Here is a 14,443-nt window from a genome sequence, read left to right on the forward strand (position 1 = left end):
AAGGGGTTAAAACCAGGCTTAGTTCACCTGGGAAGAGACTAGGTGATCAAGTCTTTGTTCGCCTTCCTAGTCTACTTGAGCTCAGTGTGTAAAGACGTCTAAGCTGGTTGCTCCAGTTTAGCTGCATGACTCTATAACAAGCCTCTCAAGTTCCTATACCAATAACTTAGGAACTTTCACCACTTTGCAACTAAACCAAGTTTTATGCCCTTTTCGATTTTCTGAAGCACATGAACCTGACCTTTGGAGTGTTCGCAAGTTCACAACTTGCCAAACATGTAGTCTTCTTCTATGCTGGGGGGAAAGAGCGACTTTGGAAGGAACTCAAAAGAGCATATTTTAAAGGACTAGCAGCCTATATTTCCATGCTTTACTTTGCTGAATATTTTGTGATTTTAAATCTCTGCTGACGTTCTCTCGCCAAAGAGCTCTTGCCCCAAACTTGGATCTTGGCATCCAGGAATTCTCCTTTTATACCTATTTTATCCTTGCACCTACATCCTTGAAGTCCCTTCTCAAAACAGCTTTTCTGTGAGATCTCTGCACCATCCTGGGAGTCTCCATACCACACTGCAGTGGTTGCCAAGCTTTTTAGGCTCAGTGGGTATATTTAGATTTTTAAGTGACAGGCGCAATCCCTCTCTGCTCACTTCTCTCTCTTTCACCGTTAATTTGCCCAATATAAACAGCAATCACGAACAGGCAAGAAAACACTCAATGTCCCCCTTTTATTAACAAACTTTTAGGGCAGAAGTTTTACATCACATTTTTGAAACAAAGAGAGCGATCTCCTCGCAGTGTTGGTGAACCAACTCTTGCAGCAGCGATGTGAAGACAACCCCAACCGAAATTCCCGAATAAGTTTGTGTCAAGTTCCGTTATAGAAAAAGCCAGGTCACTCTCTGCCCGAGAGCAAAGGCCACACAAACCCATTTGTGTACTTGGGTCTCTCAGGGGGAAAGGGTCTGCCTGAAAACACAGATGGATAAAGCATTAGCTTTCAGAGAGACACCACTTTGGAGCAATGCTAGGAAGAACAAGAAGGCCCACAGGGGCAGGATGCTGGCATCTTTCCCCAGAAAACCTGTAAGCAGACTGCACAGCAGTTACAGAAGCAAGCTTGGAAGAGGTTCTTGTTTCACATGGCTCCGATGTCGATACCCCTGTGGGGTCCTTATGGCAACACCTCTGCCGTGATGTAGGTCTGAAACAGCTCAGAAGAGCCTGCTCAACTGAGACGCCAGGCTCTCCAACAGCACCTGGATACCAGCCACAGAGTCAGCACCATCATCTTCTCATCCTGAAGCTGGGCTTTTCAGCATCATCCTCTTCCTCAGAAGTGCCTTCGTCTTCCTCTTCACTGGTCTGCTGCTTTGGGGAATGGTCGGAATCTGTAGCCGGTAAAAGACATGATGATCAGGCTGTTTGCTTCAGGGAAGAAAGAACTGAATAATATTATGGACTGATAGGTAAATGGAACCATCATATTCAGAGTCAGGATAGCTCTGTGGATCAGATGGTGAAGATAAAATGCATTTCTGGCCTGCTTGTGAGCTTCCAGAGGTATGGCTGACCACTTACAGTTGAGGTTTTTTGGTCTCCCCCAGCAAAGGCAGGGCAATCCTTTTCTCCCTGCCTTCCCCAAAATGGCGAGACACATTTTAGGCCAGGGATGTGGAACCTGTGGTCATCCAGATGCCAGAGTACAACTCCCATCCCTGACCATTGGGCATGCTGGGTAGGGATGATAGAGTTGGTGTCCAACAAATTCTGGCAGGCCTGTTTTAGGGAGGAACAATCCTCCTAATTCTCCAACTCTCTCAGATTGGTAGGGACAACAACACTGCGCACCTCTTCCCCATTTCAAGAATCAAGGTCATGTTCCCCACTGGGCTGCAAACTCTACAGCCTCCCCTTCCTACAGACATTGCTGCACTTTGGTGAACCCCAACAAAAACTTGGAAGCAACAGTCCTCCCATTGCCTCAGGCACCCAGGATTAGGATTACTATACAGAACAGCTCCTCCTTCCTTGGTTTTGCAGATATTTGAGAGTTCCTTGTCCCTGCAGAGGGGGCAGCTGCTTTGCCTCAACTCATCTGAGTCCATGGAGCTTCTGATCCTCCAATGGTGCCCTCCACATGTTTTGGACTACAATTCTCATCAGTGCTGGTTGGGACTGATAAGAATTGTAGTCCAAAAGGGGTTTGTGTTGGGGAAGGCCGCTCTATGCAACCTCTTTCTCTCTCATCAGGAGCTGTGCTGTCATTTGGTCTGACTACCCTGACAGAATCCCAAAGGACTTCCCTGGAAGATACCCACATCTGGATGCAGGCAGAAGCTCAACTCATTTCAGTGGGGACTTGAGAGCAGAAGGAGTTTCCTGGTGAACTGAACTCCAGAAGATGTGTTTTCACATTACCTGCATGTTCGCTCTTTTGTTCAAGCTTACTCTTCTTCGCCAGCATTTTCTTCTCTTTCAACTTCTGCCTGTAAATCAAGAATTAAATGCTCCAAATGAACAAGCTGCCCTTTGCCCCAACATTCTGCAGATTCCAACCCTGATGCTAGCAAAAAGAGAACTGAGCTGTGCAGTTGTTAAAATGCCAATTCTTAATGCTCTGGAACCCAACCTATTTCACTGCTGATGGAAGAGCATGTGAACAGCTTTGAAACATGTTTGCCTTGTTTACCAGGAGGGAACTGCTATCTGTTCCCAAATTATCCTAGAGGTAGGATGAAATTTGCCTCTCTAGGAAACTGTTTCCAGGAACTGCAGAGAGGTGGACTTGCAGCCACCTAGAGGTAAAAACTGGAATTATTCCTTCATAGGACTGGCAGCTACATATCCTGTTTTTCTGTCAGTGGAGATTTCCCCCACTAAGGCTCCTAGCCACATGGAAAATTAGACCACTATGCCAATCACGGCAGGACAGTGTTGAGATCAAACCTGTGCGTTCCCATGGCAAGAACTTTTCCTCACCCTGCGCCTGCAATTATTTAAGGGAAAACAAGATAGGTAGCTCCATGCTACATATTAAGGAAGAACCTCTAGTCTGGCCCTTAAGTCATTTTGGACTGTAAACAAATATTGAACTATTGGCCTTGACCCTTCCTGCCTCCCCTCATTCTGGATCCTGTTTCCCTAGACTTCCTGTACAACTTTGACCTCACCGTTTCCTTCTGCGCTTGGCTGTCTGTTCTTCCGCAACAATCTTGTTCTTTTCTAGCTTCTTCTGATATTCCTCATCCAGTTTTTGCTGCGACAAATCACAGGGAACATGTCATTACAATCCCAGGGCGGGTTGCAACAATTTAATATTTAAAAAGCTGAAACAAATTATAGTCACGGGAATAAAGTGGGTTCTGAAAACACCTTTCTCAGGTGCAAAGGTCAGAGCGAACAGGTGCATTTTCAGCATTTCATGAAAACTGTAGAGTGAAAGTGGCAGGCACACCTCTCTGGGGAAGCAATTCAACAACCTAGGAGCTGCTGCAGAGAATGCCCTCTCCCAGGCTGCCACCCCCAAACTTCAGAGGATGGCACAACTACCAAGAGGTAATTCTCCACTGATTTTAACACCTGATAAGGGTCTGTAGGGAAGGAGGCAGTACAACAACTCAGAAACGGTCAGCCAAAGGAATCACCCAACCTTTTCAGCCATGGCATCCATAAAATCTTGCCTCTGGTATTCTCGCCGGCGAAGATGTCGGTAGACGTGGAATTCCCCACTGCCAGCCCCAGCACTGGAACCTGCCAAGGAAGGGGTCACAGCTTATTGGCAGAGCATGTGCATTACAAGTGCAGGCGGCAACCCTGGTGCCTCCTAGGATCTCAGATGGCAGGTGATGGGAAAGCTGCTACCAGCCAGAGGAGACGATAGTTGGCTAGATGAACAAGGGCAGACTTGACTCTATGAAAGGCAGCTTCACAAGTGGCTTGATCGCATTTCACACAAGTAGGAAATTAGTCTGAGCCTGAAAAGAAATTCTCCTTTTCATATATTGGGGGGGGGGGACCGGGACCAAATGTACACAGAAAGCTTGCTGGGAAACCAGCAGCCACACTAGGGACCTTGCTTCTGGGGACACCTAGAAACCTTGTTCGCTCCATTTTCTCCTTGCCCTTCCTTTGGCTGGAACAGAGCAAATGCTATCACCGCTTTCCCCTTTGGTTTGTTGTAACGATTATAGGAAGGCAAATATTAGTTGTCTAGATACAGGCTCGTAATGCTCCCTAGCTTATGATTTACCCGTGGGCATGGGATTGTGTATAAACCATGCTATAAAGACAAAGCACAAATGTGCATATTTATTAATTGCTGGACGTTGCGGTGCAGCTCAGTTTGCTTAGAAGGGTCTGCATGTGGTTAAGATGGTAGGGTGGAAAACCTCCAAGCCGCCTCTCTCCCTTTGATCTCTGTGCCGACCTGTCAGAGAATCTTTAGTTGTGATTCCTGTATTGCAGACAGTTGGACTAGATGGCCCTTGGGATCCCTTCCAACTCTACAATTCTGTGATTCTGTCCTTTGAAGTCAAAGCTGCATCCTCTTTCATTTCTGTCTCCCCTCTCAAACTTTCTCTGGAACTCAAGTGGCAAGGTTATTTTGGATGTATCTTCTGAGAACAAAGAGGCAAGCATGGCTTCTTTGTTTCACCAACTACTTAGTTAGCTAGGACAAAAGAACTCTCTCTTAAAAATAATGAACTTCCCTTAATAAACATAAGCTTTCTTATTTTATACTAAGTCTCATTCTGAGTGCCTTCCAATTAAAGGTGTGCTCCAAGTAAGGATTCATTTCACTAAAGGTAACTTCTGCTGTTACACACAAACTCTATATGCTAGCATAAATTATGCTGAATTGAACAAAATTTCCAAACGTTAGTATTTTGCATTTTTATTCTAGCTTTGTCACAGTGAGGGTTAAGAAGCTATGATGGACACAGAGACCATGGCTACAGGCATCTGAAAATTCATCCAGCAGCTCCTCTGGTTTCTTAGATCTCAGTAGACCATTTTGAAGGATATCTTTTCAGCCATGCAGGCTAGAAACCTGCTTTTCTTCTAGAGTGAAGACCAGGGTTCTCAGAAAGCAACACTCCTGTAGGATCATGACAGATACACAGAGCCCTGGCTACAGAAGACCCAGATTTGGAACCCCATTTGTCTATGCTGCTTCTCGTCAGTGTAAACATTACTTTTTTAAGTGTGCACACATCTCAGAGCCTGAATCATTCACTCTTCTGATTCTCTGTGTTTATGGTCACAAACGTCACACATGATTTCAAACCGTGGGGATTCTGAAGTGTGACTCATATCAATAATCACCCAAATGCCAGTGAAAAATAATTGGTAATATGGCAAGGGCAAGATGGCTGCAAGAACACCCCCTCATCCCCTTCAAAGTTTCAAGCCCCTTATGACTACTCAATCCTCATCTATTTCCCTTCCCTATTAAGCACATTCCTCTAGAAGCACAGTGCTTAAGCTAAGAAGCCACCTAAAAATAGCTACTTACCCATAACATCTCTGACAAATTCTGGAGGCGGACGGGGCGCCCATTCATTGAGCTTTTCAGGAATTGGAACTGTCTTATCCTGCAACAAGAAATGAGCAATACTGTGACACTGTTTCTCTAGGAGGAGAGAGCAATTCTTCAAAGCTATTAGAGCATGGATCTAAACAGAAGTGGGAACATTAAGGAAAACAGAACTGATCTTTTTGCCCAAGAATTTATTGGGCATTTGGCTGCAGACAATAAAGTGTCACACTAGCTATATCATGGGTGATAAATCCTTTTGATCTGAGGGCTATATTCACTCTTGGCCACCCTCTGGGGATCACATGCCAGGGTGGGTGTGGCCTTCTCACACACATTTACACAAAGAACACAAACATGTACATATAGGTCACACAGACCTCCCCTCTCCTCAACTCATCTATCTACTCTTATTACCCCATGTATCAAATGATCAATCTGATGACTGGGGAGGGGATGACTTGCATCCCCATCAGGGTGCTGGACTGGGAGGTTTGCACTTCTCTGCCTGCCCCAGTGTTGCATCTTATCTATTTTTTTCTTTCTTCTCCTGCTGCCAGAAAAACCAGTCAAATGTTGGCTCAGGCTCTCAGAATGGGGATTAACCACCCTAACCTATTTTCTGTATGTGTGTGAATATAATGAAGTAACAGGTTTTCTTGTTGAATACAATCCCATGCTACGTACATACATATATGCATGGATGTGCACGCACACACATACACACAGAGCAGCTCAGAGTAATGGACAGAATTGGTGAGATCTCTGCTGAACGTGCTTAGGAGAGTAGGGTCAGATAGCTGTCCCCACATATACAGATGTGCGTTCCCTCAAAGGACTTCAGAAGGGAACTGCAGGATTAAAGTTACTTATGAGTAAAGGCACTAGAATGAGATAGGAAGTGAGGAATAGGACACTAAGCTCTCCCCTGCCCTTCTCCACAAGCACTCACTGCAATAACCACACAAGTAGAATTTATGCATTTAATTGCATTTATGAATCTATACACACAAAGTGTTCAGGGCAATGCACATTTAAAAGCATGTTCTACGCAGGACTGCGTAGTAAGCCTCATTAAGTGGAGACTCATGTCACCTCCAGATGTTGGCGTGGGGGACTAGACCACATTGCATCAAAGCAAGTATTATCCCACACTTTTCAATGCATCTTCCCGTCACTTTCTGTAGCAATTAATTCCGATCTTTCACAGAAGTAGTTTTGTTGTGCAAAAGGTTCACATCAGCTTTCTTTGTGCAGCCTGTGCTTGCCAGGATATGGCTGAATCCCACCTGAAAACACTGACAGCCTGGAAGCACCTTTACTTCAGAGTCAACATGCACTATGTTGTAAGAATAAGTAACCTTTACTTGTTGGGCTGCCCACACTTTTAAAGATCTGCTTCAGAGGCGTTCAAGTGTCCCGACTCCCTGGTAAGGTGGGTGGTCATGTGGGAGAGGCCCTTCTCTATGGTAGCCTCACCACTATGGAATTTCCTTCCCTTGGATATTTCCAAATTGCAGGCTTTTTGAAAGGGCCTATAATCTTCAATTGGCCTTTCAGGCATGATGTTTATTAGCTGAGAGATGGCCTGGGTGAATAAGTTTTTATCTGGCTCTGTTAAAAAGAAATTTATTGCTGAGTTGTAGTTTTAAAACTTTGCATTGCTGTTCCTTGTATCTTTTTGTTGTTTTTGATTGTACACCAGTTTGGAAAGGCATCTGCACAGAAAAGCGGCTATATATATATATATATATATATATATATATATATATGTTTCCTGCTTGGCAGGGGGTTGGACTTGATGGCCCTTGTGGTCTCTTCCAACTCTATGATTCTATATGTATATATATATTAATGGATGACCATTTAAATATATGCCTTCTCTTTTTATGCTGCCATAGAGGCATCAATGGAGAGCTACCCTAGAGAGCTCTGTTCAGTCCTGCAGAGTAGGCAAGCGCAAAGTAACAGGAGTCTGTTGGAGTGCTCAAGGCTGTAAGGTCTATAGGCAGATGCCCACTCCCACCAAGTACAAAACCAATGAGATTCAAACTACATTTGTAATTTGCCTCAAAGACCTAAATAGAGGAAAGGCAACATATAAATTTGTTCCATAAATGCATACGTGCAAGCCAAGAAAGACAAAGGCGGAAGGAGACACTCACTGCCAAAGGGCCTGGTTAAACAGGATGGGATGAGGGCACCAACACCTTCAACTTCGTATCATATAAACCTACCCAAGTATTAAGCTTATCTGCAGATGGACACTCTCAGAGTATAGACTCATATTGTGTTGTGCCATCGATCTAAGAAACTCCCACCCTACTTGTTTCACTTTTGGGGCACCAGGCAAACTCTGTTCTATTCTCCCAGACCTCTAAAGTTCCTATTCCACCCTTCATTTTTGTTTTTGCCATCATTTTTGATGAGTGGTCTAGCATTACCTAATAATGCAAATGCATTGGGGAAGGATAGGGATCAATAGGATTGTGGCAAAGGAACATAAGGAGAGCCCAGCTGAATAAGACTAGAAGCCAAGAATCCTCTTTCCCCGCAGTGGCTAACAGAATACCCCTGGGACACCCATGATCACAGCATGAGCACAATAGCACTTTTCTGCTGTTGTTCCCTAGCAACTGGTCTTCCGAGACACTCTGCCTTTCTTTCATGCTAGAGGTAGAATACAGCCATAATGCAGCCTTTATCCTCCATCAGCTTCCCCATTTCCTTTTAAAGCCTTCTAAGTTGGTGTCCACTGCCACGTCCTGTGACAGTGAGTTCCACAGATTCCATACTGTGTGAAGAAATACTTCCTTTCGTCTGTCCTGAATCTACCACCAACCAGCATCATCACATAAACTCAGGTTTCAGTATTACGAGAGGAGCGGGGGGGGGGGGGCGCACGTGGAATTTCCCCCTTACGTGCACTTGATTCCCCTTGTGAGTAAGCAAATACAGTGGTAACTCTGGTTAAGAACTTAATTCGTTCTGGAGGTCCATTCTTAACCTGAAACTGTTCTTAACCTGAGGTACCACTTTAGCTAATGGGGCCTCCTGCTGCTGCTGCGCTGCCGGAGCACGATTTCTGTTCTTATCCTGAAGCAAAGTTCTTAACCCGAGGTACTATTTCTGGGTTAGTGGAGTCTGTAACCTGAAGCGTATGTAACCTGAAGCGTATGTAACCCGAGGTACCACTGTACTCCCTTCTTCATACAAGTTAACTAGGAATCGGGGGAGGGAAAAATATATTAGTGGGCAAGCCTGGTGAGAGCAGATCAGGACTGCCAAATATAAGAGAAAAGAGGAAATAAAAGGGGGGCCTCTACCTCTTCATTGAAGCAAACTGAGTAAGAGGGTAGTTATTGAGGGGAGAAATGGCGGGGGGGGGTTTCCACCTCACCTATCCCCAACTGGAGGCCCTGGTGCCTACACTGCAGGGGTGGGAGCGGGGAGAAGTAGCCACGCCCACCAACACTTATGCCCCGCCCCCTCACCGGATTCCTCATGAGCCTCTCCAGCTTCAGACGCTGCTCGTCCGCTGCGCTCCGGGGGATGACCAGCGGCTGCGGTTCCTTGCGGGGCCGGGAGGGCCGCGTCGGCCCCGCCGCCATCCTGCCCCCCCCTTTTGGTTCCCCCTCCGCCTTCTCCTGCGCAAAAGGCCGCGGCCCCGACCGATGACGTCACGGAGGGCGACGGTCATAGAGGCAGCTTGCGAAAGGGGCGGGGCGGGGCTCCCTTCCTTTCCTTGTCCCGCGCCTTCCCCTTCGCTCCGCCTCCTTTCCGGCAATATTCATGAGGTCTGTTACATATTAATGAAGGCGCGAAAAACAGGCCAGAAACGGCGGTTGGTTTTTCGTTCGAAATGCGTGTTAGCGTCGCTTCTGAGGCGATGGGGGAGGGGGGAGTTCCCAGAATGCTTCGCGGTCTTGTTTTGTTGGGTTTTTTTGCATTCTGTTTTTCTTTATACGCCAAATTTAATTATCCTTCACACAACGTAAGGATTAGTTTTGTTTCTTTTATTGTCAGGGCTTGGCAGCTAGTGATAATTTTTTAAAAATAAAAAATGCACCACAGCATTAAGTTACACCAATGGTGTCACTGTTAGTTGCCAGCTGCTTCTAGGAACTTTATTGTTCAAACGTTAAAGCTTCATATTGCTGCATTGCAGAGGGTTGAGCCAGATGATCCTCAGGACCCCTTCCAACCCTACAATTCCTATTCACGCTTTTGATGAACATATTGCCTGGCAGCTTTAAAAAAATACCAGTTACCTATTGCACTTTTAAGTGGTGACCTTGCACTCTATCATAGATATACTAGCACAGATTTTAGCTGGTTTTGATCTACACTGCCAGCAGGAGCTTTCAGTGGAGTCTCTTCGCTAACCTTTATAACCTAGGAAAGCAGAGCTTGTGGTGTGTGTGTGTTTTTTTTTTTTAGGAGGCTGAGTTAAGTGATATTTTAAATAGATTAATTCATGATCTTTCCCTCCTGAACTACCCACCCAATCAACCACTTTATAGCCCTTGGCAGGGCTCTCAAACATCTACAGTACAAATGTCCATGTGGGTACAAAGCAGTTGAAAAATCCACCCTAAAGGCAACAAAATTTGCTGAAATCACAGCAAGATATGGCAACTACAACAGTACACAGCAACCACCTAGCCTACTAGTCCAAAAAAACCCAAACAAACCCTGGGGCAGGGGTATTTATTTGTAGCATTTAGATACCACATTTTTCTCCAAAGAGCTCAAGGTGGCATACATAGTTCATGGCCAAGTGGGATTTTGAGCCCTGGTCTCCTGTGTTTCCTAGTCCTACACACTAACTGCTATAGCCACACTGGATGAAATCTTAACTTTCTAAAAACCAGAATCGGGCCAATGCCGGGTGGCTTTCTAATAAGAGAATTATTCTGCACAATACTGTTGCTGTAGATTAGACTTTTAAGTGAATCCACCATACACACAATTTGGGCAGCAATATCCTATTTTGAATTGAAAATATTGCATCGGGTTTCTTTTGGTTTAAAAATTATGTAGGAAATTATCTGGGAGAAGGAAATGATATGTGTGAAACATCGTGAGAATGATTGCTCTTTTTGCACTCAGGGTTAGCAAAATGAGCAATGCAACAGCCTCCAGGGGGCGCCACTTACAAATTGCTCCATGCAGGGCAAGCGAAACCCCTGGGGATATTAGCAGCAGATGGAGGAAGTCGTGCTTGGCCTGCCATGAGCACAGCAGCAACCGCTGCTTCCTGGCAACTGAAAGATGCAACATGATCTGCATGCAAACCAGGAAGTGGCAGAAGTGCCCATGGACCAGATCAGGCCAGATGCTACATCCTCCACACAGCAGCCTGTGACCTTTTCACAGCTTTGGGGCGGAACCCATCAATTAAATGTTTTGACTCAGCCCTGTGAAATTGAAGGTTGAGGTCTATTCTCACATTGCCTTTTACTAATGTTTTGCATAGAGCGGCCACTTATGTGTCACCAAAAAAGACAGGGGGGAAAGATACCAGTTTGCATAATGTTTGCATTTGCTAATGCACACTAATAGGTGCAAAAAATAATAATATTGGGGGGGGGGGAATACAATAGGTTAAGTAGAAGTACAATTTATCTCAGCATTGTGATTCTTGATGGGTAACTTCTAGGCCCTTTGTCTCCCTTATTGGGATTCTTTATCGTGAAACAGAAATTAGATTCTTTCAAACAGAGAACAGTCCTCTGTAAAGCAGGATTTATGGACACCCTATTTGTGTAGACCTGTCCTTTTATTCCTTTTTTGTTCTTTACAAGAGTTACTATTTCATTGATAGCTTGCAAGCTGTTACTATTATAACATTTTTCTTCATGGGTTATTGCGATACCTGTAGTGGCGTTTTCATTATTCCTGAGGTGTATTAAGTGAGAGGCCCACTGTTGTCCAATGTTATTACCTGGCCACTCACAATGCAAGGAGCAAACTATAAAGATTGGAGGAAGGTCATTCAGTGTGGCTTTATCTGGCCAAAATGGATTAGGACTCGAACCAATGGCTTCAAGTTACAAGAAAGGAGATTTTGACTATACATATGGAAAAACCGTCTGACTGTAAGAGCTGTTTGACAGTGGAATAGTCTCGCTCAGGAGGCTGTGGACTCTCCTTCCTTGGAGGTTTTAAAGCAGAGGTTGGATGGCCATCTGTCATGGATTATTTGGTTTGAGATGCCTGCATTGCAGGGGGTTGGACTGGATGACCTTTAGGGTCCCTTTCAACTCTACAATTCTATGATTAGGACCTGGGAGACCAAGGTTCAAATCCCTACTCTGTCATGAAGTTCACAGGGTGACATTGCACCAGTCATTGTTTCTCAGGTTTGTAGTGAGGATAAAACGGAGAAGAGGGAAAACTGTGCATGCCACTTTGACCTCCTGGAAGGAAAGGTGGGATATAAATACAATGGTAAATAGACTGTAAGTATTGGCAGGTGTACTTCAATCACACATCACCAAATTCAGGCTACACAATTAAAGTGGATTTGGTGCTCTTGCACAACAGACCTGCTTCCCTCCCAAAACTGAACCATTTGCCATGAGGATAGTGATGGGAAATGCATTTGAAAGTATGAGATCACAATGGCTTGATCCCATTGTGCCTTCCCACAGACAAATTTTAGAATGAATGCTATATAAAGATTCTGTCCTCTCTCTGGTCAGATATTATTGCATCTACGACTCACGTCGTCTAAAGATCTCACTGCCTTGTCTGTGTTTGAATGCATGGCTTATAATCACTAGTCTCATTTAGATACCTATTTGGACATATAGCCTACCCATATTAAGCTATCTGTTTAAGTTATGACTGATGGAACAGCCCAGCATCAGCGGGCAATGTTTTTTCTTTTCTGTTATGTTCACAAATAAGAAATAAAATAAATGCTCTATAGACAGTTGGCATCATCTAACCTCCCTGTAAACTTTGTGCAAACAAAACAAAATGAATGTTCATTAATCAGGTTTTCTGGAAGAAACCGCAGAATGGAACATCTATGCACTCTAGAATGTGCTCCAGAATCTTTTGCAGATAATACCCTGGGAATGGCGGACAAGCTGATGTGCAAAGAGCTTGCAGAAAGCAAAAAGTTTGAACACGTGTGCAGTTACAGTCCCAGGAACGCACAAAGCACTGTTATGCCTGAGCTTGCCATGTTCTTGCAAAGGGCCCCATTTCTTAACTAATAGCTGCAATTGTAAGAAAGGAAAGGTATACTGGGTGTGCAACCTCGTGCCTCCAGGGCAATACCAATTTTGTGTCCTAAAATTATGTAGATTAAATAAATTTGACTTAGCTGTGCTTTAATTTATTTTGCTTTCATGGTTCAGGGTTTCGTAGTCCAGACATGACTTGGCAAGTCAAACCTCCAAAAATATTTGAAATTTTTGAATAGTTGGGAAATGAAAACCCCCATATTTTCTGCCAAAAGTGATGCAAAAAGGTTAATGACACGTTCTATATGGTAAAATGACTAGCAATTGCTGAAGCAATCATATTTTTGGCCATCAGAGGGCACTAGCACACTCTTTAAAATGATTGTTAACAAGTATTTACAGTGGTACCTCAGGTTACATACGCTTCAGGTTACATACGCTTCAGGTTACAGACTCCGCTAACTCAGAAATAGTGCTTCAGGTTAAGAACTTTGCTTCAGGATGAGAACAGAAATCGTGCTGCAGTGGCGCGGCGACAGCGGGAGGCCCCATTACCTAAAGTGGTGCTTCAGGTTAAGAAGTTTCAGGTTAAGAACGGACCTCCGGAACAAATTAAGTACTTATCCTGAGGTACCACTGTATTAGGATGAACAGCTTTTAAAAAAGATTCCCATATTTGCCTTTATTTTAGACCCGTGGAACATGATGGCTGGCCATTTTTTCAAGCACCACAATACTAGTCCGAAAACCATCCTTTTCCAAAGGCAATAGGCTTCTTTTAATCAGTATCAAAGTGTAAGAGATTGCTACTATATTATCAGCATGGGGACAAAACAGAAGAACACTTAGAAGTTTAATCCCCACTGAAGTCTTTATGCGTCATGGCCACTCTTGTTAAGGGTCTGAATGTATGCAGTTTCTCAATCTGATCTTTAAATCTTGCCTGAAAGCAAGTAACATATTGACTCTTTCCTTTCCTATCCTAGAATTGTTGCAAAACCAATTATCTTTTGGTAAGACTGACACTCCTCTTGTCAAAATCCTCCATATACGTGCTCCTCTCCCTGTATGAACCGACCCAGACCCTGCGCTTGTCATCTGAGGCCTTCCTCTATGTCCCCCATCCCAGAGAGGTTCAGAGAATGGCAACAAGAGAATAGGCCTTTTCTGGGGTGGCTTCCCAATTGTGGAATGCTCTCTTCAAAGAGGCTCGTCTGGCACCATCAACATATATAAGCTATGTGTCTGAAATAGTACAGGAGAGCAATCCTGAAGCCATTTTGACCCTCCCAATGACCTCAAATATTCCTCTGCAGTAAGGAAGGTAAATGGGGAAAGCCTTCCCATTGTCTTTTCGCTTACAAATCCTGTCTTAAGGGTGTGTTTGTGTATGAATAGGGAGAGCCTGTGACCTGGATTCAGGAACTAAAGTATTAACCATCACAAAAGAATGGCCAGACTGCCCAGGTAAATGCAATCAGAGACCATTATCAGGTATCCTGGCAAACAGGATTTCTGCTGTAAACAGCCTCCTGTGATATACGTATGATGATAGGGGGGTGGTCTTTGGCTAAGGGGGTTGGGCAATGTCAAAAGTCTTTAAAGGTTCCTGCACACTTTTGTTCAATGTCTCTCCCTCCTTGGAAGGAAGGAACTCGTGTTGCAGCAGAAAAATTAATATCTGCCTTGCTTTCCACTGGATCCT

General features: G+C 44.4%; 1 protein-coding gene across 1 annotated transcript; it reads right to left on the bottom strand.

Annotated features, from left to right (window-relative positions):
* Positions 1-737: 737 nt before the first annotated feature.
* PRKRIP1 (PRKR interacting protein 1) lies at positions 738-9,220 on the bottom strand. Its single transcript, XM_083588069.1, has 6 exons — positions 9,034-9,220; positions 5,519-5,597; positions 3,653-3,753; positions 3,174-3,259; positions 2,422-2,489; positions 738-1,391 (listed from the first exon to the last, which is right to left on the bottom strand). Exons 1-6 carry the CDS (start codon positions 9,148-9,150, stop codon positions 1,288-1,290), a joined length of 555 nt encoding a protein of 184 aa, XP_083444195.1. The 5' UTR covers positions 9,151-9,220; the 3' UTR covers positions 738-1,287.
* Between the last annotated feature and the right edge of the window lie 5,223 nt (positions 9,221-14,443).

The sequence above is a fragment of the Podarcis filfolensis genome (genome assembly GCF_964270895.1).
Source record: "Podarcis filfolensis genome assembly, chromosome: 15".
Lineage (NCBI taxonomy): Eukaryota > Metazoa > Chordata > Lepidosauria > Squamata > Lacertidae > Podarcis > Podarcis filfolensis.

Excerpts from the sequence above, each read along its gene's own strand:
- PRKRIP1 (XM_083588069.1), bottom strand. The coding sequence starts at position 9,150 with ATGGCGGCGGGGCCGACGCGGCCCTCCCGGCCCCGCAAGGAACCGCAG. Across the intron at positions 3,754-5,518 it reads ATTTGTCAGAGATGTTATGG|GTTCCAGTGCTGGGGCTGGC; the intron begins GTAAGTAGCTAT and ends CTTCCTTGGCAG. Across the intron at positions 3,260-3,652 it reads TGGATGCCATGGCTGAAAAG|CAAAAACTGGATGAGGAATA; the intron begins GTTGGGTGATTC and ends GATTTGTCGCAG.